This window comes from Chlamydotis macqueenii, chromosome 13 (assembly GCF_036417535.1).
Source record: "Chlamydotis macqueenii isolate bChlMac1 chromosome 13, bChlMac1.mat, whole genome shotgun sequence".
Taxonomy (NCBI): Eukaryota; Metazoa; Chordata; class Aves; order Otidiformes; family Otididae; genus Chlamydotis; species Chlamydotis macqueenii.
In genome coordinates this window covers 2,445,974-2,472,209 of record NC_141568.1, presented here as the reverse complement: position 1 = coordinate 2,472,209, position 26,236 = coordinate 2,445,974, and the positions used below count along the sequence as shown (strand labels likewise).

Below are 26,236 nucleotides of genomic sequence, written 5' to 3'. Positions count from 1 at the left end.
CTGTGCACGTCTGTGTCTGACCAACCCCTGCACTGCTGGTGCCCTGGGTTTGGGTCCGTGTCCCCGCTCAGCACCTTCCAGGATGGCGTTATGCAGTGGGGTTTAGGGGGTGCTGCCCGGGGCGTGCTTTCCCTGGGGAGCATTTTTGTTCTGGGTTGGCATGTTCTCATCGTTCCTGGGGGCTGCTGGTGCACAGACGTGGGACCTGGACGTGGCAGTAGGGGACGGAGACGATGCTGCTGTGTCCTACGCGTGGCTGTCTCCAGCCAGCTGCCTTGGGTCCAGTTGCCACTTACGCAGAGAGAAGTTTCCCTGAATGTGGCCAGAGGTGCGCAGAGCGGTGCCCGCCTCCAGCATCTCGCTCTAGGTGGGCAACCAGCCTCCTCCCAGCTGCCTGGAGCGAGACACGGACATATTTGCTTTCCAAGAATCTCTTGGTGGTAGAAATGCGTTTTTCCATTGCTCGAAGGACCGGACCGTTTTAAGGCATCCCTTAGACCCCTGTCACATCACCCAGAAGGGTCCTGTCTCCTGCCCCACAGGGCTGAGAAGTCCCAGAGGGCGAGGCTGGGTATCCACCACCTCTCCTCCGACAGCTGGAGAGCATCCGCCAGTGCTCCTGAGGCCATTTCAGCTCCGTGTCTTGGCCTGAGTCCAGACCGCGCTGGAACTAAAATATTAAATTCAGTTAAACGAGTTTGTCGTTGACTCTGGATGAAGGATTTTTATTTTTTTTTTTTCAGTTTGCTCTGAAGTGGGGTGGGTTTTGCTGCTGGGGTGCTGGCCGGTTAAAACAGTGTGTGGCCAGAGGTACAGCATGGATCGTCCATCAGCCATCACCTGGGGGAAGGAGGACCATGGGCTCAACGTTGCCCCTTTCGGGCTTTTGTGGCTCCAACAGCATTAAACAAACAAACAAAAAAAAGGCCTGGAAAGTTCATTTGCCAAAAGTCTGTTTTGCTTGAGGTGACCAAAACTTGTGAAACTGCCAGAGCGTTTCAGCCAAAAACCCAAAGGGGGTGAAGGGTCAGGAAAGGAAAACAAGACTTTTCCTTGTGGTTCTGTTGTGTTTTGCTTCAGAATTTGGTTTGACACGTTGTTTTTTCAGTCATTGAAATGAAACTGGAGTTAAACAGACAGATCTGCTTTGCGTGCTTGTCGCCGCCTCCCTCACCTGGAGTTTGTTCCTTGAACTCCCCAAATCCTCTTACTCTGAGCACCTTTCCCTTGGCTGTAGGGAAAAGCCCCTAACGATTCCCAAAGGGCCAGGCTGTGCCGATGGCTCCTCAAAGGGATCTGAGGGCTTTCCTGGAGGCAGAGCAGAGGCTCCCTTGGCCCCCTCCGCCCCTGCCCTGGCTGAGTTTCCCTCTTTGCGCTGCATTTGGCACCTTTGGCATCGAGGTTTCCACCCCGCTCTTCATCCCTTGCATGGCATCAGCCAACCCAGGAGGTCAGTGTGAAAAACGGGGAGGAACGGGCTGTTTTGGGGAGACTTCTGGTGATGGAGGCCAGAGTGGGATGCTGATGGTCCACCAGATCCTCCTGGGGCAGGTCATGGCAGGAGGAGGCACCTGGTGTCCTCCAGGTCACACCCAGCCAGGCTTTTTCTGAAAACCTTCATCCATCCTGCAAAGGTTGCTCCAAATTCGTGGCTGGACTGAGGGTGATCATGTCCTGACCATGTCTTCCACCCTCCCCTCGTCGACAAATCCAGGAGAATGGGTAAAGTCACACCAAGCCACCTATCCAGACCCACCATGGTCAGGCCTCCCACCAAAATCTGAGCATTTCCCCGGCGTAATGAGCACAGGGAGGGGCTCACGAGGCTTTTGGCGGTGCCGCCTTTGGAGCCAGCCCTGCCCGGAGACAGGGCGACGCAAGCGGAATGCGGGATCCAGCCTGGAGTCGTTACCGTCGGCAGCGCGTACAGCCAAACGCGACGCGACGCGTGTCCAAGCGGGCTGAGTTATGGCTGCTGGGGGAGCTCTGACTTGGCCTGGTGCGCGTTTAAAAACCTCCGCCCGACTGCGGCATTGATGTAGGGCTTTTCTGCTGCTCTGCTTTTGCATTTCCTACAGACCGTATAGATCTGCAGCGTGCCAGTGACCCAGCGCTGCCCAGGTTCCTTGCAGCGTTTGTGCGTTCGCTTGCTTCTTTTTTTTCTTCATTTTTTTTTTTTCCAAGCGTTGGTAGTGATTTCTTCCACCCTGTTTTGCCTCCTGCCTGTGTGTGACAGGACTGTTTGCGCTGTTTTGGCACCGGGGTTCAAGGAGCGTGGAGGGACGTGCGCGTGGAGGGCTGTCTGCCGGCACCCCGTGAGGGCAGGGGGTGAAGAGGGGGACGTCAGTGCTTCCCATTGCCTCTCGCAGCCGTCTTTTCCATTAGGTACAGGGCAATTATCCAGTAAAATCATGGAAACCTGCCCCATCCAAACCACGACAGCTGGAAAGGAGGCAGTATCCCCCCTGCTCCTTCCTTTCCCTTGAAGCTAACTCTTCCCAAACCCTGCTCCAGGCGGGTTCCCGCAGGATTTGCATCACCACCCATCGCTTTCCAGAAGATGAATGCTCCCAGAAGACGCGTGCTTCCAGAAGATGCTCTCATGCCTTCCCCAACTTATAAGAAAAGGGGAAACCCCATCCCCGGAGCTGGAGTTCTCTCTTGCTGCCTCCGTTTCCAATTTGGGAGAGGTGGCTGCCCTGAGCTCGGCTGCGCCCCGGGGGCAGCTCCCTGCCCCATTGCTGCCCGTCGTTGCCCAGTTTGAGCCAGCAAAACGCCAGGGTTGGAGCGAGGCCGAACCCGTCACCTTTGGTCGGTCCGGCTGGGACAGCGGTGGGGATGGCGGCGGCAAAGCCGTCCCTTTTCCCAGGCCAAGCCCGGCTCTTGCGCGTGGGTCCGGGCTGGCGGGCACCGGAGCACCGGGACGAGCAGGTACTGCCTGGTCGCGTCGCTCACCCGCGTCCTCCGTGGCTTCGTTACCAGTGACAGATGGCAGGAGATGAGAGTCCCTCTCCAGATGTTAATTATCTTGCGAGCTGTAATTAACATCTCAGGGCAGCCTGCGCATCGTCTCCGGTGCGAAAGACCCCTCAGCTTTGCCCTTGCCGGGGGCAAAAAATTAAAAGGAAGGAAACTCACCGGGAAGGGAATGCACGGGTCTGCCCGGCTCTGCTTCTTCTGCGCGTGCCTTGGCTGGAGGGGGATGCTGGCAGCGTCCTGGCCAGCGGTGGCAGATGAGCCTTTGGGTACCAGCCCCGCCTGGCCGTTGTGGCCCTTTGGTGGCTCTCCGTCCCCATCAGGAAGGGCGCGGCTCAGAATCCCGGAGGATGCGCCGGGATGGGAGCAGCCAGGACAGTCAGGATGCAGCTCGCTGCCTGCTGCCGGCTGCCATTTGGGCCACGTTTCTCACGGGATTTTGGGGATGTGACATTTGATTGCGGCCCATCCCTGTCCCCCAAGTCGCCGTGACTTCGCACCATTACGTGTTGTGAATTCGGTTCTCCAGCAAAACTCATTTTGTCTACTTAAAGGCAAGGCACAAGACAGAAGGACACAGCCTGGGATTTTTTTCTCTCTTACTCGGGTTAAAATAATGATAGTTCAGTGCAAAATGGCAAATGGCGCCTCAGTGAATTCGCTCTCCATTTGTAAGCTCCAAAAATATAAATGTAGAGAAGAATCCGGTACAGGTGCCTGGAACTATGAGGTAAATGGAAACTGGCTCCAGCTCCATTTCCATGAATTTCGGAGACCCCACGCGTGCCGTGCCCCAGCCAGGACACGGGCGCCTGCTCTCCAGCTGGCTTGGGAATGGTTTTCCCCCGTAACGTTACATTTCCCAGTCCAGAACCACGGGGAAACTCAGATTTGGGCTTTTGACCACAACATTTTCCATACTTCTCTGTGTTTGGCTTTCTGGAGCAATAACAACGCATGCATCGAGGTTGTTTTTTTTTTTTTTTCAGAATTAAAGGGTTTGACTTTTTTTTTAAAAAAAAATTCAGCATTTTTCCCTTGAACTGTGACTTTCAGAGCCGTTTTTTCACTTTTGCGATAACCGCCCCCTCTGCCGCACGCGATCCCGGCGATCCCCAGCCCTTCCCTCTCGCTGAGGGGAGGATTCCCGCTCCTCTGCCCGAGCCCAGGCAGGGGTGCTCCACCCTCCCATCCCAAAATCTCCATCCAGAGCCGGCCAGTCCGGCAGCGGGCGCGGGGAAGCCAGGCTTTCTCTTTGCTATGCGCGGCGCCTGCCTTCTGTCTGGCTGCGAAGAGCCCGAGCGGAGGTTTTTGGCTGCATTACGTCACGTCAGAGGTCACATTAGCTGCTTTTTTTCTCTTGATTAAGAATTCCAGCGATGGGGCGGGGGGGAGGATGGAGAAGAAGGCAGACAGAGGAAGCGGGCAAGGCGAATATGCTTGCGATAAGCAAGTAAATGGGGATTTATGCCCAGATAGCTAATTGGTGTGTCTAATATTCCACCCCCTGAGCACCGGCGCTGTATTACTGCCTTCACAAATCACTCGAGGCGAGCCCAGTGCAATAACAAGCCAGCCAGGAGAGCTGTGAAAAGAGCCGAGCTGGAATTAAGAGTGGGTTTTATCGGGGCAATAAATGCCAGATAGGGAAAAATAACAAACAGGTTGTTAATTGCTGCCACCTCCCCACTCCCTGAAGGAATTGTCTAGACAGAGCCTGGCCCTGGGTTGCGCCTACCCCGGCCCTCGCGATCCGGTTATTGCGCCGGTCTTTCGGGGCCGGAGAGGTGCCAGGTGCGGGATGCTGTTCCCAATGAAGGATGCCGAGCCGAAGGCCGTGCCGGGGCAGCGGGAGGTGGGAGGGGTGCCGCGGCTCTCCCCAGCTCTGCCCTGAGCCAGAGATGCTCCCGCAGCGGCAGAAGCCAGACAGTCTGCGGCGGTGATTAATAATTCAATCCCAATTTGTCCCAACGTCAAGACCAGCCAAGCCTCCCCTCCTTGCAGGCAGGGGTTGCGATGCCGCCCCGAGCAGGCAGAGCTCATCCCTCCCCGGTGCTGGGCGCAGCTATCGATCCCACTCCGGCACGGCCGGGAGCTGGGAACACCTCTCCTGGGCCATCGGATAGCCTTGGGAGAGGGCTGCGTCGGCGCTCAGCCTCTCCCCTCGGCTCGGGGCTTCGGTTACCGGCATCAATCACTCAGGGAGTTTCGCTTCGCGTTTCTTGGTGCCTCTTGGCTTGATGCAATTAGGGCCGGATCCTGCTGTCCGCTGCACCGGTGGGAGCGTTAAATAACGCCCGGCGAGTCGATCCGGTTGAGGGGCTCACGCTCATGCAGGGCTGGGTGGTTGGGCTGAAAAATCTCCTTTTCCTCGCCTTGTCCAGCATCCCTTCCCGGGACAAAGCACATCCCAACATTCCCCGTGCGCCCCTGAGCCAGCCTGGCGTAAAACAGAGCCGGGGGCGGAGGGGAGAGCAGGGCGCCGGGTCTGAAACGCCCTGCAGATGCTCTCTCTGAATTTTTCCTGGAGTATTTTCCTGCAGCTGGTCTATGTTTTAATTGAATTTTGCCATTTGAGAAATACATGAAGCTCTGTAATGGAGGGAGAAAACATTCCTCCTGTAGGAAGATAAAAACACTTTAAAAAAAAAAAAAAAAAGCAACCAAAAAGCTGCCTGATTACATATTGACCTGAGAGACAAAGTGGATCCGATGGAGCCAGCCTGCTCCCTTAGGAAAACTTGAGGCTGTTGATTATGTCCCAGGATGAGCTCACTGCCTGCTTAACTCCGTCCTCGCCGCTTGTTTTCCATGAAAATATGGACCGCGGGGTTTTCTCCTTTTATGTGGTGAGAGGAGTTGAAAAAACTGCATTGAAGAAGGCAGTAATAATTTCAAAAAAAAATTTCCTCTAATCTCAGCTTTCTTTTCCGGAACTCTTGCCCATACGATTCTTTTTCACATTTAAACCATGAATAGTGCGGGTGTCCCCCTGCGCCCAGCACACAGCTTCCTTGGCCCCCAGACATACTTTTGCTCAGACTCTGTTACCTATTTTTATGGAAGAAAAACCTGCTTCTCCTCTGGGAATGCAAGGGGAAAAGGGAACAGGGACGGTGACTCCCAGCTGCCCTTTGCACTATTACTGCGCTCAGAGAAAGCTGGGTGGAGAGGAAGGGCTCGGAAACGAAACAGGTTTCTTGTGACACCGGTTGCTGTCCCTGCAATTGCAGATTTTGCTGAGTTCACACTTTTTTTTTGGCTAAACAGACCCCAAGCATCAGATCTGCAGCAGAAGCCCTCCCACCCGCTCCTCACGCAGGCAAAGCCGGTCCAGCGTCGCTGCTGGCGTTCCTGAAAAGCCAAGTTCCTCCTCTCAGATCAGTTTATTCCAGCTTCTTCTGGATTAGCTGGAGCTGATAACCTTGGCAGTGCAGATCGCTCGCACGTATCATCCCCTCCCTTGTCAGCCCTGGCCAAATCACAAGAGATCTGCAGAGATTTACAGAAATCTGTTTGGTTGCGATTTTTCCCTGCCTCCTGCCAGCTCTTCTTGCCAGTTTGACCAGTTGCCCGGTCATCCTCCGAGAGGAGTGAGTCAGCTTGGGAAAAAAATAAAATTAATAAATAAAATCTCCCAAGCCCCTGAACCCTTGGGTCTTAAGAGCTATAAACCACCCCCACCATCACCCCTCTGGCTTTTCCCAGCCCCATCCTTGGCGAAACACCCTCCCCCAGTTCAGCTTGGGTGGGCGAGGGTGCTAGAATGTGGTGTAGAGGTTGTGACCGTCCTCAAAAGTCCTTCTGTGCTTGCATCTGCTGATGCTCAGAGAGCTCCGGCCGCCTCCCTCACCCCGGAATGCGTCGCTCCTTCTCCTCTGCTCGTCCGTCGATGGTGGAAGAAGCCCAGGTGAGCACCTTTGAGCTGATGGGCAGCTCTCAACCAGCTCAGATGGGATGAGAGGGGCACCGCGCTCTTGCCAACAGCAGCTTTGGTCCAGCAGGCTCGATATGGGATGGAGGACACCACAGGAGGTAACGAAGGAACGATGGATCTGTTTAATTCCTCCCATCCCTGAGCATCCCCAGCCTCCTCCTCCAGCCATCATGAATCCGTTGGGAAGGATCCAGCCTTATTTTGACCGTGGTTTCCAGTATAGCGTCTCTGTCTGGGAAAGATTAACGGGAGCGCTTGCGGCGGGAGGAGAAGAGTGATTAGATCGGGCCCCGTCTACGTGTCACGGAGAAAAACCCGCTTTACAAGGAAATAAACTCTGGCAATTAACCGGGGAATTAAGATTTAGCGCACGCTACGAGCAGCGGGCGTGTATAAAGGAGACAGCTGTTAAATTTAGTATGTGACAAAGTCATGGGAGCGCTAACGGGATTACTTGCATTTATTTGGGAATACTGATGTATTTTATTATGCAACCTATAGATCATCGTAATTCTGCTTTTCACTCCGACGGCGCCTCTCCTCCAAGCATCTTAGAGAGCATTACAAACAATTAAGCCTGCCTGCGCCTCTGCGCAGCGCGCGGCGCTAGATCCGCTTTGTGGGAATTGAGTATATTTTGGATTGGAGGTGGCTTAATTAATGTGTGTGATTGTTAACTCTTCCTGGGCCAAAGCTTCTAGTTGCTGCTCTTCCTGGGCTGATCCTGGAGTCTGCAGGGATGGAGTAGTCCAGAAGTCACTGGAGTGAGTTTTGCAGGGATGGAAATCCACCTGTCTCCCAGGGAATGGTGGTTTTGACTCATTTTGATGAAAAAAAGAAGGGATGGAAGCCAGAGAGGGGAGCATGGCTTGGGTGGTGGCTCCACATACCCTCTTCCAGCATAACCTCCCACTCCGCAGACACTTTTGCGTGTCCCCAGGACCCTTGGAAGCGGCACAAGCTGCTTTTCGGCGCTTCCAGCCTCCTTCCCTGGCAAGAAGGGACCGATAACTGCCTGCAGTCGCGTCTCCGGGGAGGAGTCTGGGGAGGCAGGGTGCAATCCTGCCAGCTGGGTTTGGCCCAGGCACTATCAGACGGGATTAATCGGGCCAGGGGGAGGGCAGCCTGCTCTGGAAACGTGCTGCAGTGTGGGAGGGACAGCCCCTTCCCTGACCAGTCTCCAGTTCGAGGAGACGGCGGAGGGATAGATGGATGGAGGATCTTCGGGAGCCGATGTCCAGGCCACTGAGAAGCTCCCGTGGAAGATGCCAGCCTTTGTCACAACCTCATGGAGTCAGCATCTCAATTTTAATCCTCAGATGAACCGTTGTTGGCCCTGGGGTGGTCTATCAGTGGGTCTGATGCCCCAGCCTTTCCCACCGACCACGTTTGTGCCAACAACGGGAGCTGTTTGCGCCTCCTCTCCCAGCGGTTTGCTGCGGCTCCCGCTCAGAGCGTCCCTGGCCAGGCGTCTCGCCCGGGCTCGAAGAGGTGGCAGCACACGGACGCGCGCACGACCCGTTTCGTAGCCCCGGCTCGCGCTGCACGGTGCGACGCCAGGCACGTTACCGGCCCTGTTTTCCGTTTATAGGAGCCCGTCAGAAATGGCACTCCTCTCCCAGCAGATGTCAAAAAATTAGAGGGAATTCAGAGAGCGGCAGGGAAAAAAAAAAAAAAATGATTAAAGGAGATGGAGGGCCTGATTTTGGAGGGAAAAAGAAATCAGCTGAGCTATTTATAACTCTGCCTGCACCAGGGTGGGTGGGAACAGGCGGGTTTTGAAGTGCTCAGCAAAGGGGAAGGGGCAAAGCCGCCGCCGAAGGATGCTCGCGGGAGCGCTGCGGAGTCGCTCATCCAGAGTGAAAAAAAAAAAGCCCCAAGAAAAGCGCGTTAAGGGGCGTTAGAGGCAGAACCGGTGGCAAGCCACCGTTCCTACCTCTGCTCTCGGCGACGAAGCGCGCTTGTATTTACATTTACATCCAGCGTTTTACGCAAAACGTGTGGTAGCGGGGGTGGAAATCTTTGCTTTTTCATCCAAAAGCAAATGGTTTTGGTTAAAAAAAAACCACCCTACCAGCTTTAAATTCATTCCTTCAGCCCCAGAGGAGATGCAGGCAGATGTTGCTGCAGCCAGCTGGGGTCCCCGACGGAGGGATGCGGGATGGAGGGGACCAGTCCACTTCAGGGTGATGCGTCCCCGGGGGATCACAGCATCCTGTGCCTGTTTCCAAACTGATTTGCAGGCTGAGCAGCAGTTCATGAACATCTTATCAATGTAGCATCACCCGTTCCCCAACGAGCCCCAGCTCCCGGCGGCGACTCCTCTGCTGGGGTCGGGGCAAAGGGGTTTCGTGGGGGCAGTTTGGGTTTCTCCGTGCCTTGGCCTGCCGGGGGAAGCCGCCTAACGCGGTCCTTGTCTCTCTGCTTGCCTTGCAGGACCTCTCACTCCAGGGCCAAGGCGGAGGCGGCTGTGACGGCGGCGCAGAAAGCTCAGGAGGAAGCGCGGATCGCCAGGATCACTGCCAAAGAGTTTTCGCCTTCCTTCCAGCACCGGGAAAACGGTCAGTGCTCGCCGCCGTGCCGGCCCCGCGGACACGGCTTTCGCCCCGTGCTGCTCTCTGCCCCGCGCGGCCCTGCTGAGTCCCAAAACCCCCGAAAATGAGCCCTATGCGGAGGCTTGGTCTTTGCCCGCAGCTCCCGGTCCTCAGTAGGGCTCTTGGGGTGGGAAACCGCCCCGTGACACCGCTTTTCAGGGGTTTTAGCACAAAGCTTTCCGTATTCAACACTTCCACTCTGTGCAATCCTGCCGTTACAGGAATCTCCTCTTTTCACACCACAACACTCCTGTTTTTTTAATTCATAGTAGATGATTACACAGAAAAAAAACCCAACAAGACCTCTGAAAGCAGAATGCGAACAGGGGTGACCCCAGAGGCAGTCACTGATTTCATCCCCGTGGCTTTTTATGGTTCGTTACTTCTTTTGAACGCTTGGACTTGCAGAGCTGGGGCAGCAGCGTCGGGACCTAATCCGTCACTTGGGTGTGCAAAGCGGTCGCGTGCGCGTGCAAAGGCGTCGGGGAAACGTACATCTGAGGTTTGCCCGGTGGCTCTTCCTTCCCTCCGTCGTCTTCCATGTTTCTTGCCGCTTTGTCCAAATTTTTGCTCGTTGGCAAGAGGCTTGGGCTCAGCGAAGGAGGAGGAAGCCGAAGCGAAGCCGCGGTTGGGCAGGGGTCTGCAGCCGGCGGGCGCACGGGGGCGATCCCGGGAGTGAGACAGGCTGCTACCAGCGGGAGTGGAAAGCTCCAAATCCCCACAGCAATAATTAACATAGTAATTAATAGATGTGAATGGTTTTATTCAAAAGTATTCCTGCACCGAACCCTCATTAGGAGGCGTCTGTCATTATTTTCTCCCCCTTCCAGCTCTCTAACTGAAGATTACTCATCCGCTTTAATTGCTCCAGGGGCTGGTGCCGGTGACTCATGTCGGCGCTGCGGTTCACCGAGGCTGGGGAAAAGGGATCGTTGCATTTTTTTGGACCAGCCGGCCCGTGCACGAGTCCTCACCTCACCGCGGCACAGAGGCCACGGGGGCGGCCGGGGGCATCCCACGGCTCGGCGGCCATGAGCCAGATGCGGTTTGGGGGCTGGGTCCAGCCCTCAACCTGCCCGAGCGGCCGCGTGCGGGTGGGCGTTTCGGGGGGGCAGAGGATGCAGAGTCCCTCGCAGCTCCCTGCTCGCTGGGAGAAAGCGCAGCCCTGTTCAAACACCCCTCGGCGTTTCTCCTGCTGCGGAGGTCCCATTTGTACATCAGAGAGCTGAGCTTCCTCACAAGGCTGCGCGGTCCCAGGGGCTTCCTCAGCCCTGAGAAATTCCTCATCTCCATTTCCTCTTGCCGAGAGACTTTCCTGGTTTAAATCACCTCTTGAAAGGATATTTCTGGGTAATACATTTTTTACTAGCTCGTAGACGGGGACACGGTGCTTGACTTACGTTGGGGTTCGTGCTTCTGGCGCGCGTGTCTGGGCAGGTTGTGTGCGAGTGAAGCGGCGGGGGGGGGGGAGGATTTTCCACTTAGAGCACATTAAAAAACAAACACACCATCCAAGATGTGTCAGATGAGAGCAGGAGAGCCTGCGGACCAAGTCAGGCAGATGATAGCTGCGAGCAGCCGCGTCGCCCCGCGGACCCCGTAACCTCAGGCTGCAAACGGCCATGGGGGGCGGCTGGCTGGGGGGAGCGGCAGCAGGGACGGGGCGAGCTGCTGCCACGCTGCCCGGCGTGGTGGGAGCTGGATGTGCCCACCTGGCAAGGTTTTGCGGGTGCTGTGTGCCACCCACCTTTGCAGCATCACAGGGGATTTCATCCTTGCCCCAGGCACCCTGGCCCGGACCATCCCCACAGCGCCTTTACCTGGAAAAAGCGAAAATACCCCCGCTCAGTACCCTGCTCACCCTGTCCCCTGTGGTTTTCCATCTCTGTCTGCCTGGGGATATCTCCCACATCCCTGTCACGCTCGCTGTGGTTGTGCAGCGGGGTGAGCCCGCGGGCTGGACGGTGCCAGTGAAGTGACTGCCCCAGGGTGACAGCAGCGCGTTGGTGGCAGAGGCAGGAGCTCGGCACCGCTCCCACACCCCGTACGGGGGGTCCTCAGGGGCACGGTGGTGCCCGGGGACGTGTGCTTGGCTTTGAAGACAGCACGGACGGGCACGGCTGCTTCAGTCCTACTGGAAATCCAGATTTGGTGCTCCGCATCCTCCTTCGCGCTCTCACAACCGTTCTTCCAGGAACATCACGTGCTCCGCGACTAATTTTAGCTCGGAATAATTGTTGCACATCCTCGGGTGTCGAAAGCCGGCAAGACGGCACCGTGCATCTGTCGAGTTCCTCCGCAAGGAAACGCCTGCGTTCTTGCGGGGCTGCGGGGCTGGAGGGGTGTCCGTGCCCCGGCATCGCTGGCCCCTGCTCCTCAGTGAGCCGCAGCCAGGGGCTGCAAAACTCGGGGGATTAACCCATGGAGAGGAGGAATTAGCTCAGCTCATTGCAGGTCCGGGCGGGAAAGATTTGGGATGAGAGGGTGCTCAATAATGTGGTCACTGGTGTAGGTCTCAGGGGTGAGGATGCTGGAGCATCGTTGGGCTTTGTCACCTCCATCGTGGGGCTCGGGGGGCCAGGAAAGATTGGGGTTGGGGCTGCGGCTAGTTGTGCCGTTGGAGATTGGCTTTGGGGTGGTTGGAGCTGGTGGGAAGCTTTCAAGTCCCTGCACGTCCAGGCTGAGATGAGCAGGGACACCCCAAGCCTCGGGTGAGACCGTTTCGATAGCTCTCTCATACGAAGCCATTTATTCCCTCCCTGCCTCAGTTTCCCACCTGTGAAATGGGAAGGTGGCTGGGATGAGAACGTCTCAGCCACAGCCACAAAACCCATCTCTGTTTTTCCCCAGAGCCAGTTGTTCTGCGGGAAAGCGGAGGGGGTGAACTCCACCCTCCTCCTTCCCCACGCTTTCCCACCAGTATGAGGATCGCTCGGGAGCCCCAGGTAAATCCCAGGAGGTTCAGTCTCCCACAGACAAACAGTGACACAGGGAACGAACTAAAACTGAGCGATCTGAGTATTGTCCCGAAACACAAACAGAATTTTCTGTGGCAAATAACACAAAAAAAAAAAAAAAGACAGTCATTAGAAGACCAATTTCCCATTGAGAAATTGCTTCTGTAAGAAATCTCCAAGCAGCCTTGCTGCTGTTTACCTCCCCTGCAAGCGCTTCGATGGGGACACCCATCCCCGCGCTCCCCGCGCGTACCCGGACCGCGGCGCGGTGGGACGCGGGGACGGCTGCGGGCGGAGGCACGTCCCGGCGGTCAGCGGCTCCCCAAGAAGACGCGATGGAGAAAATTCCTCAGCAGAAGGGAAGAGATTAGAGCAGGCGCTCCAGAGCGTTTATTTTTAAACCGTGGTAAGAAATTGAGTTCTTCCTTTCTGAGCCTGGTTTCTTGTCTAGCCATAGCAATTGCAATTAGATGCATTTCAGGAGCATTCGGCAGTTAATATATTTATCAAATTATTCCCGTAATTTAGCATGGCTTTAGCTGGGAACAACTGTGCCTCGAGAGAGTAAAAGGAGAATTAACCACTATTAGCTTGCACCCCCTTGAAATAATTTGGTGTTTCATCAGTGATTAGGAAGCTGCAGTTTTTCCTAATTGTCCGGAGAAGCAATGTGTCTCTTGCCAGCTGGTCAGCTCCAGCAGAAGACACTCCCGAAGCCCCCGTCCCCGCTGTCTGGGATGTGCTCTGGGCTCAGAGCGCGGTCAGCGCGGTGAAGCGAGGGCGACGGCGTGTGCCGTACTCACAGAGCCCTGAACACGCTGCCCCGCTCCTGCCCGTCCCCGCTCCGGCGTGAGGCACGGCCGGCCGTGTGCTGGAGCTGGTGGCTGAGGACACAGCTGGGATGGTCGCTAATTAGCCAACAGCCGGGACAGTTTCCCCAAATTAGCCAAGGGCTGTTCCATCCCATGTGATGTCAGCTCAGTGGACAAAGCGGAGACAGCGCTGATGGACAGGGTTTGCTGCTCCAGAGGGAGCTGGGCATCGGGATCCACCGTGAGCTGTTGTGCTGTATCTTACATGCTTAAGTATATTTTGTTTTGGTTTTCAATCTCTGTTTTCTTTTCCTTTGCCATTCTCTTAAGCTGTTTTTACCTCAACCCAGGAGTTTTGCCTTCTTTTCTTTCCTGCTTCTCCTCCCATCCCGCTGAGGGGAGCAGCAGGGCGGGGAGTGAGCGAGCAACTGTGTGGTGTTTTAGCTGCTAAACCACAACAGGCAGGAAAGCTGTTTGATACGTGGTTTGTGGGGTTTTTTCTTAATGAGAGGCTTGCACATCTGCCTAGATGGGACTATCTCCCTCTGAAAGCTTCCAGGTGAGATTCCCCTTCCAAAACCATGCAGCTGCCAGCGATGCCTTTTCTTTTCTCTTGCTCTAATAGAAGTGTTTATTCTTCTCTGCTGCTACTGCCCTGGTCTTGCCCCACAGTTTCCCAGCTGTCCAACACTCCCAGCCCTCTTCTTTGCCATGAAAATCCTGGTGGGCACCCACAGAATAGAAATAATCTTGTTGCGTTTCTCTCTCCCTCTCTCTTTTTCTCTTAACGACGTCACAAAAAGGGCTCGAATGCCAGAGGCCGAAGCGCCAGAACTCGAGCGATGACATTGAGGTCCTCTCCACCGGGACGCCTCTCCAACAAGAGAGCCCCGAGCTGTACCGCAAAGGGACCACCCCGTCCGACCTGACTCCCGACGACAGCCCGCTGCAGAGCTTCCCTGCCAGTCCCTCCTCCACGCCGCCCCTGGGCCCTTCCTGCAGGAACAAGAGCGCTCACTTCTCCAGGCAGGTCTCGGTGGATGAAGAGAGGGGTGGGGAGATCCAGATGTTGCTGGAGGGACGCGGCGGGGATTACTTGCGCCCCAACAGCTGGAGCGAAGAGAAGGCGGGGGGGACTCGCGGCGTGAGAAGCGGGACGCTGCGCAGCGGTCAGCTGGGCTCAGCCTCCATCCCCGAAGACTACAGAGGTCGGAGCGGAGGACACAAACACTCGGCCTCCAACCACAAGCAAAGAGAGAGGTGGACAGATTCCCCAGCCACGGTTTCATGGACTTCCCACCACAGGTCCCACAACCACAGCTCAGGGAGCTCCAAACTGCTTGAGCTGGACGAGGAGAAGATGAGCAATTACGAGATGGAGATGAAGCCCCTCATGAGGATGGATTCTTATATGCAAGAGATTCACACCCAAAAAAGACACTATAGCAAAGGGGGACCCTGCAGGAGCATGGCTGATGACCACCGCGGGGAAGACCGGGGCTTCGGGGTTCAGAGACTGCGGTCTAAGTCCCAGAACAAAGAGAATTTCAGGCCGGCTTCCTCTGCCGAGCCCACGGTGCAGAAACTGGAAAACCTGAGATTCGGGGACAAAGCTGAACCTCGGCTACTGAGGTGGGACTTAACCTTCTCCCCGCCACAGAAATCTTTACCTGTTGCACTAGAATCTGAAGAGGACAGTGGGGATGCGCTCAAATCCAGTACGGTAAGTAGAAAAAAAAAAATTGTGTATTGAATCTGGCTGGGAAACCCGGCGCGGAGCTGGCGTGGTGCCGCAGCGGAGCGGGAAGGGAGGTTGCTCTGCCTTGAAGCCCCCGCTCCTCCCTTCTCCCATCCCGCATAATGGTGCGTGCGGGAAGCTGGTGCGGGGTTTTCTCCGCAGACTGTCGTGGTGGGAACAGCGGGGTTTGGCACTGGAGGGTGCGAGCAGCAAGTTTGGATTTGTTTTGCAACCCAGCCTGGGGAGGGAGGAGGTGGACTAAGAACTGGTTGGACATCAGCAGCTCAGGTATAACTTGGGCGGAGCTGAACCTGCCTTGGGAGAAGGCTGAGCTGTGTGATATTTCGGGTCCTTTCCAGCCCTGGTTTTTGATTCCCGGGCTTCGCGTTGAGAGCAGCTTCTTCTCTTCTTCTCCTCATTGGTTTGGCATTGCTAGGAGAGGTGTCAGGGGTCTGATGGGAGCCGTGGGGAAGCCACCACCACTCCAGATTGCCCCGTGTCATGTCAGGGCCAAACAGGGCAGAGCTGGAGGGGTCCTGTGCTGCTGGATGTCCCACAGTCTGGGCCAGACCTACACAGGAGAGGTGGAGAATCCGTAACTCTCAAGTGGTGATGTTTCAGGCTCCAGCAGAAGAAAAGAGCTAAATCTCCTGGTCAGGGTAGCAGAAAAGGATGCTTGGTTGTTTGGGAGACAGGGATCGTGAAACTGAAGTGACATTTGTCAGTCACGCCAAAAATTTGGGCTGGAGGCACCATGGTCTGTGGTGTGTGGTTCCCATTGCCGTACCTACAGCATCCCTGCTCCTCCGGCCGCCCGCGGCAGCTCTACCGGCGGAGCAACGGTGTCGGCACCTGTGGCCAAGGGGTGCGAGAGAGGCGGGAGAGGTGACATCTGCAGCTGGGATGCAGGAGAGCCCAAACTACAGCTCTGCCACCGTTTCCCTGCCGTGGCTGCGGATACATCCCCCCACACACAGCTCTGTAGCTTTCTGCCTTCCTATTCATCTTGCAAGCTTCGGCGCGGGCTCGAAAGCACCCACGCAGCGTTTCAGAGGAGCTGAACACTGTGTGTTTGCTGGTGGACTGCACTGTAGGACACATCTTGCTGGTCCAGGGAGAAAAAAATGGTCCAGCACCTTTGATAACGTGGCCTCACGCGGCGGCAGGGAGCTGGGAGAGACGGGGGTCCCAAAGGGATCATTTCTCCTCAGGGGGATGGCTGGCATGAGTGGTCCCGGTGTCTCCCCCCACCCAGCCCGTGTCGGATGCGCTGCCGAGGCCATCAAACCCCAGCCACCAAACCGAACCCCCCGCCCGGGGAGGAGGGCTCGGGCACGGCGACGCTGGAGGTGAAGAGCACTAACGCAACGTAACGTTACCGGCTATTTCGGGCGAGCCCCGGGCAGCAGCGGAGGGGCAGGGCCTGCGTGTATGAAGCCGTTAGGATGCACATCGTACCTCTCAAGCACTGTAGCGGCGAAGCAGCGTGTTCAGTTTTCTCACATTCATAACCGAGGGTGGAACAGATGGCGAAGGTTTGGGAGGAAGCTAATGCAATACAGAGGAAGAGATAATATGTGGATTTAAATAACCTACAATGCCAGCAACGATTTGTTCTAGCGAGAGCTGCACGGTGCTAGCGGGGTTTTGTTCCAGTGGCTGGGAAGGAGGCGTAGGAGAGGAATGGGAGGTGCAGGGATTTGTGTTCCGGACGCTGTGCCTGTGCCTGTGCCTGCCACCAAGGATCTCAAAACATTTCAGACTTTGGCGAGCGTAGGGAGTCCCTGAGGAAGAGGAGGGGACGGCTGAGGCGGAGGGAGTTATCCCACAGTCCCCACATCCACCGCCCTCTGCGCGCTCCGTGACACAGGGTACTCTCACCCTTAGTCCTGCGAAAAAACCACCGCGTCCTGCTCGTGCTCCGGATCTTTCCACGCAGAATTAAGGCTCCCAACTTCCCCAAAGCCCCGGTTCTCATGCCAGCCCCAAATTCCCCCTCCCGACTCCCTCCAGCGTGCGGGCGAACCGCCGCTCCCGGGAAGGGCTGGCTGTGCGCACGCGTGTGCGTGCACGCGTGTGCGTGTGCCCACGCCGTGACAGCCTGCGTCCCGGTGATCCACGGAGCTGCCATCTGTGAAGCCGCTCGCCGAAAAGGGCATTTCTCATCTCCCAGGCAGCTGGGCTGCTTCGGAAAGGTGCCCGCCAGTGAGCGGGAAGGATGCTCGTGGCTGAGGAGGGTTATTTTTGCCCGATCTGGAGGATCTCTGTGCAGAGCTGGGGTCACCCTCACAGGTTAGCTCATTTTTAAAATAATCTGCCGTAAAACTGCTCTGCACGTGCCATCGGTGCGCCGGTGGGCTGGCTCTGCCTTGGAGCCTCAGGAGCAGGCACCCCTCTGTCACCGCAACAGGATGGGATGCAGGTCTTGGAAAAACGCAGTCTTAAAATGGTCACTTCTCGCCCCGCGCTTCTTGATTTCTGCCTTAGAAATGGGGCTGGAACAGCTTAGAGAGGGCTTCTCCGTGCCCAGCCTCTTGCGATGCGTGCCCGGGCGGGGATGCAGACCTCTGTAGAGCAGTCAGACGCGTAGGTTGCTGTATGAGCTGTAGGAACTTTGTTCTTCTGGGTCGTTTTTCACCAGTCCCTTACAAAGAGGCTCCCGGCACACCCCTTTCATTGGGGCTGCACATCAGTAACTGAAAATTGCTCCTGCAAAGGGCATTTCTCAAGGCCGCAGCTCAATAAGACTGATGAAATTCAGCGCTGCTTGGTGTTCGCTGCCAGGGGACTTTGGGTTTCGGGGTCACCAAGCTGCCTCTACAGACGTATGAACGCTTTAAAATTCCATTTAAAGCCCCCTGATCTTTCTGGGTCTCTGTGTGCACTGACCCCTGCACGCACAGGACAAACTCGCATCAGTTGTCACCGTTGGGGCAGATGAAAACGGAAGCCAGCGCGGCGGGACCGGTGTCGGTGGTGTTGGATTAAGGGGCTTAGATGAACGTCACCACGTCACCGTCCTTTCTGGCCTTAAAGGCCCACGAGGCGCAAAGCTGAAGCCTGTGCCTGAATGCTTCCCAGGTTCCTAGAGCCTTTGAGGAGATCTAAAACGGGAAAGGAAAAAAGGAATTGGTGAGACACTGGAAAGGGAAGGAGGTTTGCTAAAACGCCAGCAACCCTTTTATCCATCAGCACAAAAAACATCACATTTTTAGCGCTGGGGGGAAAAAAAAAAAAAAGAATACATCTCCTTTTCTGCAGGTGCTGAACATCTGCAGCTCCTAAAAGGGAAAAGCAGCGTTTTGGGCACAGAGCAGCTCAGCACGCCTGCGAGAAGGGCCAGTGCTCCGGCACGAACGGAGCCTGATTCATCTGCCTGTCCTCGTTTAGCGGGAGCAATCACGGGGGGTTAGATGAAGACTTCCAGGGACACGTGGTCTCGCTGACGGCACCCTGGAGATATGAGTAGGCTCGGGACTTGGCCCTTTCAAATCTCCCTGTCTCAGCTCACCCAGACGATAGGGCAGCAGCCAAAAAAAAAAACCACACCCACCCCAGCCACCTCTGACATTTTCTTCCGCTGCCACATGCTGTCAGACAAAAATCTCAGCTGTTTGCTCACGCTACTGCTTCTTACTGCAAACAAAGCAAATGGAGTTTGCAAGGCATCTGCTGGGTTGGGGATGTCAGCGAGACCCCCTTGTCCCCTCCGGGTACCGGCCGGGGAGGGATTCCAGCAGCTGCAGCATCTTCCTTGCTCGCTTCCCGCGCAAGGGGCGTATTTTCCATCAAGATATTCCAAGCAGGTTTCGCTGTCTCTGGGGAAAGTGAGGAGGAAGCAGCCAATCTGCAGGCAGCGCAGGGTTTTGCCGGAGCGCGCCATGCAGCCGGAGCCGGGGCCGAGGGAGGGGACCTGGGCAGGGGGCTCAGTCCAGGCTTCGACGGAGCGAGGTGGGGGGAATAGAGCGTGGCAATTTGCCCCAGAAATGGGACCTCCCTGCCAGCGCGGGTGATGGATGCTCCCTTTTCCAGCAGCTGCAAGGTTATTCTTGAAGGGGCTGAGCTTGGGGTGGAGCGTTTTCTTCAGAAAATGTAGGCACCTTTAACCCTCAAGGGTGTAAAATGAGAATAAAATAACAGCTGGCCTAATCAGGACCGACTGTTTGAATGATGAGGCTTCACCCGCATCTCAGACCGGGCTCGGTGCCGTGCACAGGGGTGCTCCCGTCTGTCTGCCTTTGGACCAGTCTGCTGGGAAAGGGGTCTGGGGACTTTTCTGTGGTTAGCCTTCTTGGGACTTAAACCCTCTCAGTCTTTCCGCTTCAGGCTTTTCCATTATTTTCTTTCCCCCATCAGGAGCCTTCCCAGGTGTGTCCTGGTTTTCCTTACGTCTCCCATCCCAACCAAACAGGTTCAGTCCCAAATGGCCGTGGCGCGTGCGCACGTCCGTACGAGCACAAGCTACGGTTACGTGGGAGTAAGGAGGAGGACCAGTCCCGCAGACGCCCGGTTGCCATCGCCCCTCCGGAGATGAGCCAGGTCTGAGCATCGCCGCCGCGGCGTGCGCGGGATGAGCCCCCGCATCCGCAAAGCAAGCGGTTCAGGGGTTGTTTCTTCTTAAAACAAATAATAATGGGAAACTGCTCTTCCTCTAATCTCTTTCATGTACAGACATCGCAGGCACTGCTCGTAACAACGCGAGGGAAATAATGTTCAGAGAGAAGTGCGATGCTTAACGTGACGGTGTCCTCTTAAAACCCTTTTAGTCTCAGGGACCCTTTGATGTACCTGACGAGCACCTTGCTGACTTTGCTCCGGTCATCCTGGATTCATTGTAGGGTTTTGAGCCCAACTCCACCTCATCTTCTAGTTTTGCCTAAGCTGGGGTCCAACACCAGCTTTTGATCACGTGAGAAACAAAAATCTTAAAAATATACATACAGCTCCAAACCTACAGCTCGGTTCATTAAGAGACACCATCTCGGGATAAATCCTCGCCTTCGCTTTGGCCACCTGGGTTTTTTCTGCAGAATTTTTCCCGACCCACCGCACTCAGTTGCACGCTGGTGCCGAGCGCCCGTTCCTCTCACACGGGCACGTTCAGCATCTCCTGGGCTCCTTTCCTCGAGTTGCGGGAGATGCGGCAATCCGCTGGAGCAGGCAAAGCGAATCCCTTATGTTTCTTTTGCTAAATGCTCCTTAACCGTTTCACAGCAGCCTGTTCCTGGCAATTATGTGGCAATTCAGCACAAATGTCACGGAGCTGCTAAGTTTTCAGCACTTTCTGCAGTGCTGAGGCTGGGAAAAAAATGCCTATATTTTTTTTGCTGATCCAAGTCCTCAGTAATTACACTTAATAGATCCCAGAGGGATTCCCAGGTAACCTGCACTATGGTTTCCATGGCAGAGAAACAGAGCTTGTACCCTGCGATAACAGATAATAATGGATTGTTAATGCTTAAATTAATTATGCCGCAATTGTATTTGTAAACCAGCTGTCCCTTCTATTCCCAGTAAGACTCGAGTTGCTACACAACAGTTAAAGGATGAAAACAAACAAGACGGAGGGGCAGAAATTACTTCTACAGCTACGATGATTACTGTCATTGTTCCTGTGCCGTAACAAGGGTTTATTCCCATTTTAGCTTTTCCCACGGGTTTGGGTCTGCGTTCTGTCTCTCGGAACTTTGGAGGAAATCTTCAAGTCCTTGGAGACCGTGCCTGTTGATGCAGGACCCTTTGGCCTCGCTGATACCCGTGGATGTTGCCCATCCTTGGCAGGTGTTTTCCTCCTCGTACGAAGGAGCCCAGGGATCTTATTATCAAAAAATAAAAATTAAAAATCCCAGCCCCGGAGCTGCCTCGTTTTGCCGATGAAATTTGCCATCGCCCGGTACGCTGGATGATGCTCAGGCGCACCAGCGCTTGATTTAATTTTTCCTTTCCTGGAGCCAGGCTGGTAACCGTTCTGGGCGGAATTCATCACACGTCGCTCGCTCTACAGCCTAGATGGTTAGCGCAGGCTGGGTGTCTAACATTTGGACAGCTAAAACTGGCCGAGGGGACGCTGCCAACTGGCGTCTGCTTCCCAGTAAAGCGAGGTTCTGGGTGCTGGGCGGCTGCGCAGCGTTTTTGTGGCGGCCCCCCATCCCCTGAATGCCAGGTGGGGCAGTTTAAACAAACCTCTGCAGTTCCTGCTGGCCTGCTTTAGTGCTAAAAAAAGTGTGATCGCTTTTTTTTTTTTTTTAAAAAAAAAATCTAAAACAAGAAAAGCTTTGCAGGCTGCTTGCTGTCTGACACACAAACCCCGGGCTCAGGAAATCAGCTCGACCTCTGGCTTTCCTGCACCCCAGAGCCTGCGGTACGCTGGCCTCGGGGATTTCTTTGGGCTTTTCCAAGCCTCGAGAAGGCCAAGGATGAGCTAAAGCACTGCCGAACTACTGAAGCACCATGCAAATGTTGCAAATCAAGGGCTGTTTCTCTTCTTTCCAAAGGTGGGTGGCTCACGGCAGAGGCTTGTAAAAGCTGCTGGGTCTGAAACGCTGGCTGTAGAAAGGGAGTTCACTGACCTATTGCCAGGCTGGGCTCAGCAAAACATCTCTTCCAAAGCACAAACCCAAAAATGATTCATCTTCTGCCTGGGCCGTGGGCAGGAGTCACTTCTTAGAAGCAGATGACACAGGACAGCCTTACCATCAAAGGGGAGGAGGGCAAGCGGTTCTCTGAGCAGGGGTTAAGGCACAAAGCCCTGACAGGTCAGAAATAAGCCAGACATAAGCATTTAGAAGTGCAGGAGGATTCGTAATTGGAGCTAAAACAGAAGCTTCGGAGTGGCAAAGCCTCTTACCCACCAGCTGCCGGAGGCAGGACTCCAGCCCCTGCCAGGACAACGCCGGCGTCGCACCGGGGAGGAGCGGCCGTACCGCCGTCGCTGGAGTCAGCGCGGGGAAGGGGGCGTTAGAAAGAGGGAACTGTAAAAAAAAAGAAGCAGAATTTGTAGGTTGCCAGACAGTCGGATTTGAGCTGCTCAGTTTGCTGAGACCCCCCCTTCTCGGGTCATCCTGTTTCCGGGATGCCGTTGCTGGTGGATGTGGAAGACCCGGCACAGGCGGTGGCAAAGCGAGCGTTTCCTCCTGCCTCTGCGTGGAACAGGGGATGCAAGGCGCAAACAGGGGCAGAGTGAGCCAGGGAGCTGAGCAAAACGCTCGTGCACGGGAACCCGGTTGCTGCTGCTGCAAGCAGGTGGGCGCGGGTTGCTTATTTTGTGGACACGGTTTTCTCGATGAGGGCACGACTTCGATGTACTGGTGTAGCGACGAAGGGCGTGCTCCCTCCCCGGCCACCACCAGCATCTTCTGAACACAAGCACCGAAGGGTTGTGATTTCGGTCTGTCCCAAAACGTCCGTGTTTGTGAGGGCAAAGCTCAAACCTCTGGGAATTAAGCAGCAGCCAGTCCTGCTCTGGGCTTTTTTTTTTTGTCGGGGAGGAGATAGCGGGCGCCAGGTTATCCCAGGCTGGGGTACGACTTTGCCTCCTCCGCGGTATTGAAAGGATGGAGGAGTCGGAGCCGAGCGAGGGCAGAAATGGTCGCTGCTGCTTCGGCAGGGGAAGGCAGCCGGCGAGCGGGCCGAGGCTGATGCAAGCGCGGGCGAGAGCGGCTAAATCCTCCCCTGGCTGCGGGGCGGAGGGAACCCAACGCATTTTGTGTCTCTGCGGTGCCCTGCCAACAGAAACAATGACAGTGATAATCGCTGGCAATCTGTTATTACATTAACGCCAGCTCCAAAATGGTAAAACCCAATAATCTTTTGAAACGAAGCTAAACCCCCCCAACCCCTCCAAAGGTAAATAACACGCCGCATCGCAGCGCTTGGCAGCGGCGAGGCCGGGGAGGGGAGGAGTGGCACCAGGGGGGTGATTTCTGCCTTTGCGAGGCTTTGCGCGGTGCAGGCGGAGAGGTTTGCTGGGAGCAGTCAGGCGTGGATACCTGGCTGCCAGGAGAGCTCTCCGCAATCCCTCCCTTTGGTTGGCTTCCTTTGACCCTGTTGCTAAGCTACAAATATGCCTTTCCAGCAAGCTCCAGCATCCTCGCTCCCACCCACTCCCAAACGCGAACTGAATCAGCCTGCTCAGAAGAGAAACCATCTCTGGCCAGCAAGGGGCTTTTTTTTAAATTATTTTAATTTTTTTTTTCCCCATCAGCTCTGCAGGGTGGTACAAGGATTTGCTTAGAAAGGGTGCCCACCCCTGCCCCATGCCAAGCCAGCAGCCAGAGGGGCTTTGTCACGAGGACAGGAGCGTAGGGAAAAGCGTTTGCACCATTCCGGGCGATTAAAGCTGGCACCACTCCATCGCAGCAAGAATAGACGAGGATACCAGCTACGCCGAGAAATAGCTACCACCTACCTGCGCACATGCTCGCCCGCCCTGATGCCAGCCGCGTTAGCGCTTTAGGGCAGCAAACGTTTTATGGCAGGGACGAGGTGGCAGGGTGAATGTTTTCCATCCTAGTCGGAGGGATTGTCTGCATCCCGATGCTCCAGCGGGCTCTCCTCATCATTCCTGGGATGTGAGTAGGGTCCAGCAGCCACATCCTCCTCAGGTCCAACACAAATTACCTGGGCTGGCTTTACGCTCGGTGGAAAGTCATGGGTGCTTCTGGGCTGCAGTGCAACCCAGCCAGCGGCGGGTGCGTGACACGGGCCAGCTGCAATGCGCGTTGCTGCAGTGCTTTCCGTGTAGTCCATGTAATTTTGTCCATATGAAGCTCAGAGAAAGTTATCAGAGCTTTCCCAAAATGTTGCCTTAACATAGACCACTGTATGCTGCCCTGACTTGTGCCATTGTCAGGGTTGTGTTTACTGGGAAATGTCCTTTGAAGACTCCCCCAAACAGCTATATGAACCAATATTATATTTTTGTTTCCTTTTCATTAACCACCCTGGGTAAGCAACCGATTTCAGTTATTCTTTTACGATTCCCTACGTGCACGACATGGGGGAGTCCATAGGAAACTGCTCTCTTCATCGATGGGTCTGGTGGGTGGCATCCAGGTGTCCGCGTGGGTCCGGGGCTCACCTTGGGATCGTTGGCTGCAGGGTGTCAATCGGCCGTTCGGGATCTGCTCGCCCGCCGACCCCCCCTGCCCTGCAATATCCCGGAGCCGGCGCGGAATCCAACCCGTGCTACAAGGCAACCTCAGATTTCCAACCGCCTTCTAACTCCTCTCCTTCTCTTTCTCTTCCAGGGCTCAGCTCCTATCCTGGTAGTCATGGTGATCTTACTAAATATTGGAGTCGCCATTTTGTTTATTAACTTTTTCATCTAATTCAAGACTGTCTTGTTTGCAAAAATAACAGTTACATGTATGAATGGGGGAAAAAAAAAACCAAACAGCAACAACAAAAAGGGAAAAAATCATAACTCGAACTGTCCTACGACAATTTCCAAGTCTTTTCACAGAAGAACAACAAACGATCGAGTCTCACTCACAGTTTGCCTTTTTTCCTGGGTAATGTTTTTTGGATTTTAGCCAAAATTCTTTGCTTGTATAACACTATGCTGTGTGGCATGGCAAAATGCTATCAACACTCTGCCCCCCCAACACTGGAAAGGATGAGAAGGAATCCCAACAAAATAAAACCTGATTTCCCTTCCCCTCACCCCCCAAAAATATTTGTAACAACAGTAACGAACCCCAAAATGGAGACTAGGTGAGGGGACCAGGGGGAGAGTTTGTTCGAACTACGTACGGGTCCTGGGATGCTCCAGGCTGAGTTTCCCAGGGAAATCCATGACAGCTTTAATGAGAAAGGAAATGGGAGAGAAAAGCAAATTTAGGCCTTTCTTCCTTCTCTCTTCGCAAATGAAGAAGCGTTGCTGTGAGAAGGAGCGCGGGGAAGGCACAAACCTAGATTTGAAACATGGGAGCAGGGCGACAGGCCCCCTTTTATTATTTGCTGATAAAACAAAACAGCAATTGATGTTTTGCTAAATTTCTTGGGGCGGGGGGGAATAGGGAACACAAGGTGTGAGCGGCAGCCCCACCACCCTCCTGCCTTCACTCCTCCTCCCCAGGCTGCTCCCCGCCCATGGCAAGGCTGGAAAACCACCCAGGGCTACGTCTAATTCACAGCCAGCTTCTCCCGGGTAAAAATGTGTACCCAGAGGCCCCAACGAAAAAAAAAATTGCAGGCACGTTCAGCAACAGGAATTGAGTAACTGCTGGTCGTCGTGCTGTGCTCGCCAGCACGCGAGGAGCAGCCTTGAGCATCCCATCCCAAACCCGTGCGTGCGCAGAGACGCTGGGGAGCAGACTGGTGGGGAGGGACTGGGGAGAGAGGGCTCAATTCTGACCCACTTAGGGTAACGATAAAACAAAATAAGATAGAATTCTGTTTCAACGGCATCTGGGGAGGAGCACTGGAGCATGTCCCAGAGAGGAAGGAGAGGGTGGTGGGTTTGTCTCTTACATCTTGCTGTGGACTGTTTCAGACATCATGCTTGGGCTCTGAGCATGTAGTATTTTGCACTTTGTAATGCAGGATGTATATTCCAGCTTCCAACATGTCCCTGTAAAAAAAAAAAAAACAAAAAAAAAAAACAAAAAACCAACCATCATTGGCAATGGCAGCCTCTAAGGATGTATTCTTTTCTTTTTTTTTTTTTCTATGTCACTTAATTTGTTCGTTTATACCATCTTTGTAATATGCCTGCCTTGATTTTCTCCCCTCCCGTCCCCACTGATAATATGCATACTCATTAAAGATGCCGTATCCCTGTTCCGAGCTGTTCTGGTCCCAGTCACGAGAGCGTGGTCTTGGCTCAATCGCTTGGAAACGGCTGGCGTCCCCGTGCTTGTCCAACCCAACTGTACCCTCCCCTCCCCGCGCCGTCCTTCCCCGCCACGGAGACCGGCTCTGCCGGTGACCCACCGCCACCAGGTACGGTTCCAGTGGCTCCTTTGGGATTCGGTACGTCCGGGGGCCAAATTCCACCCGCAGTTCCACCCGCTGCAGCCCCGTGCAACAGGAGAGGGGGTGCGAGCGTGCAGCGAGGCGGGGGTGGGATGAGACCCATACACAGAGCTGTTGGGGGTTGGGGAAGGGGGGAAAAATCCTCCTCAACGTTTCACACAGGGAGTCGTGGGGTACAGCCCTGACTTGTGGGCTCAGCTTTGCTTTGCTTCTGTTTTAGCTGTTTCTCTGCTACCTTTTCAGCA

The 26,236-nt window shown here is 55.1% G+C and overlaps 1 protein-coding gene across 3 annotated transcripts in view; it reads left to right on the top strand.

Annotated features, from left to right (window-relative positions):
• JPH3 (junctophilin 3) overlaps nucleotides 1-25,797 on the top strand; it is a 51,018-nt gene extending 25,221 nt beyond the window's left edge. For all 3 annotated transcript variants that reach the window (XM_086757757.1, XM_086757758.1, XM_086757756.1), the window contains 3 exons: nucleotides 9,350-9,474; nucleotides 14,080-14,999; nucleotides 24,263-25,797. In XM_086757757.1, the coding sequence (XP_086613883.1) occupies nucleotides 9,350-9,474; nucleotides 14,080-14,999; nucleotides 24,263-24,343 (1,126 nt within the window). In that variant the 3' untranslated portion in view covers nucleotides 24,344-25,797. The remainder of the gene's footprint in view (nucleotides 1-9,349; nucleotides 9,475-14,079; nucleotides 15,000-24,262) is intronic.
• The last annotated feature ends 439 nt before the right edge of the window (nucleotides 25,798-26,236 follow it).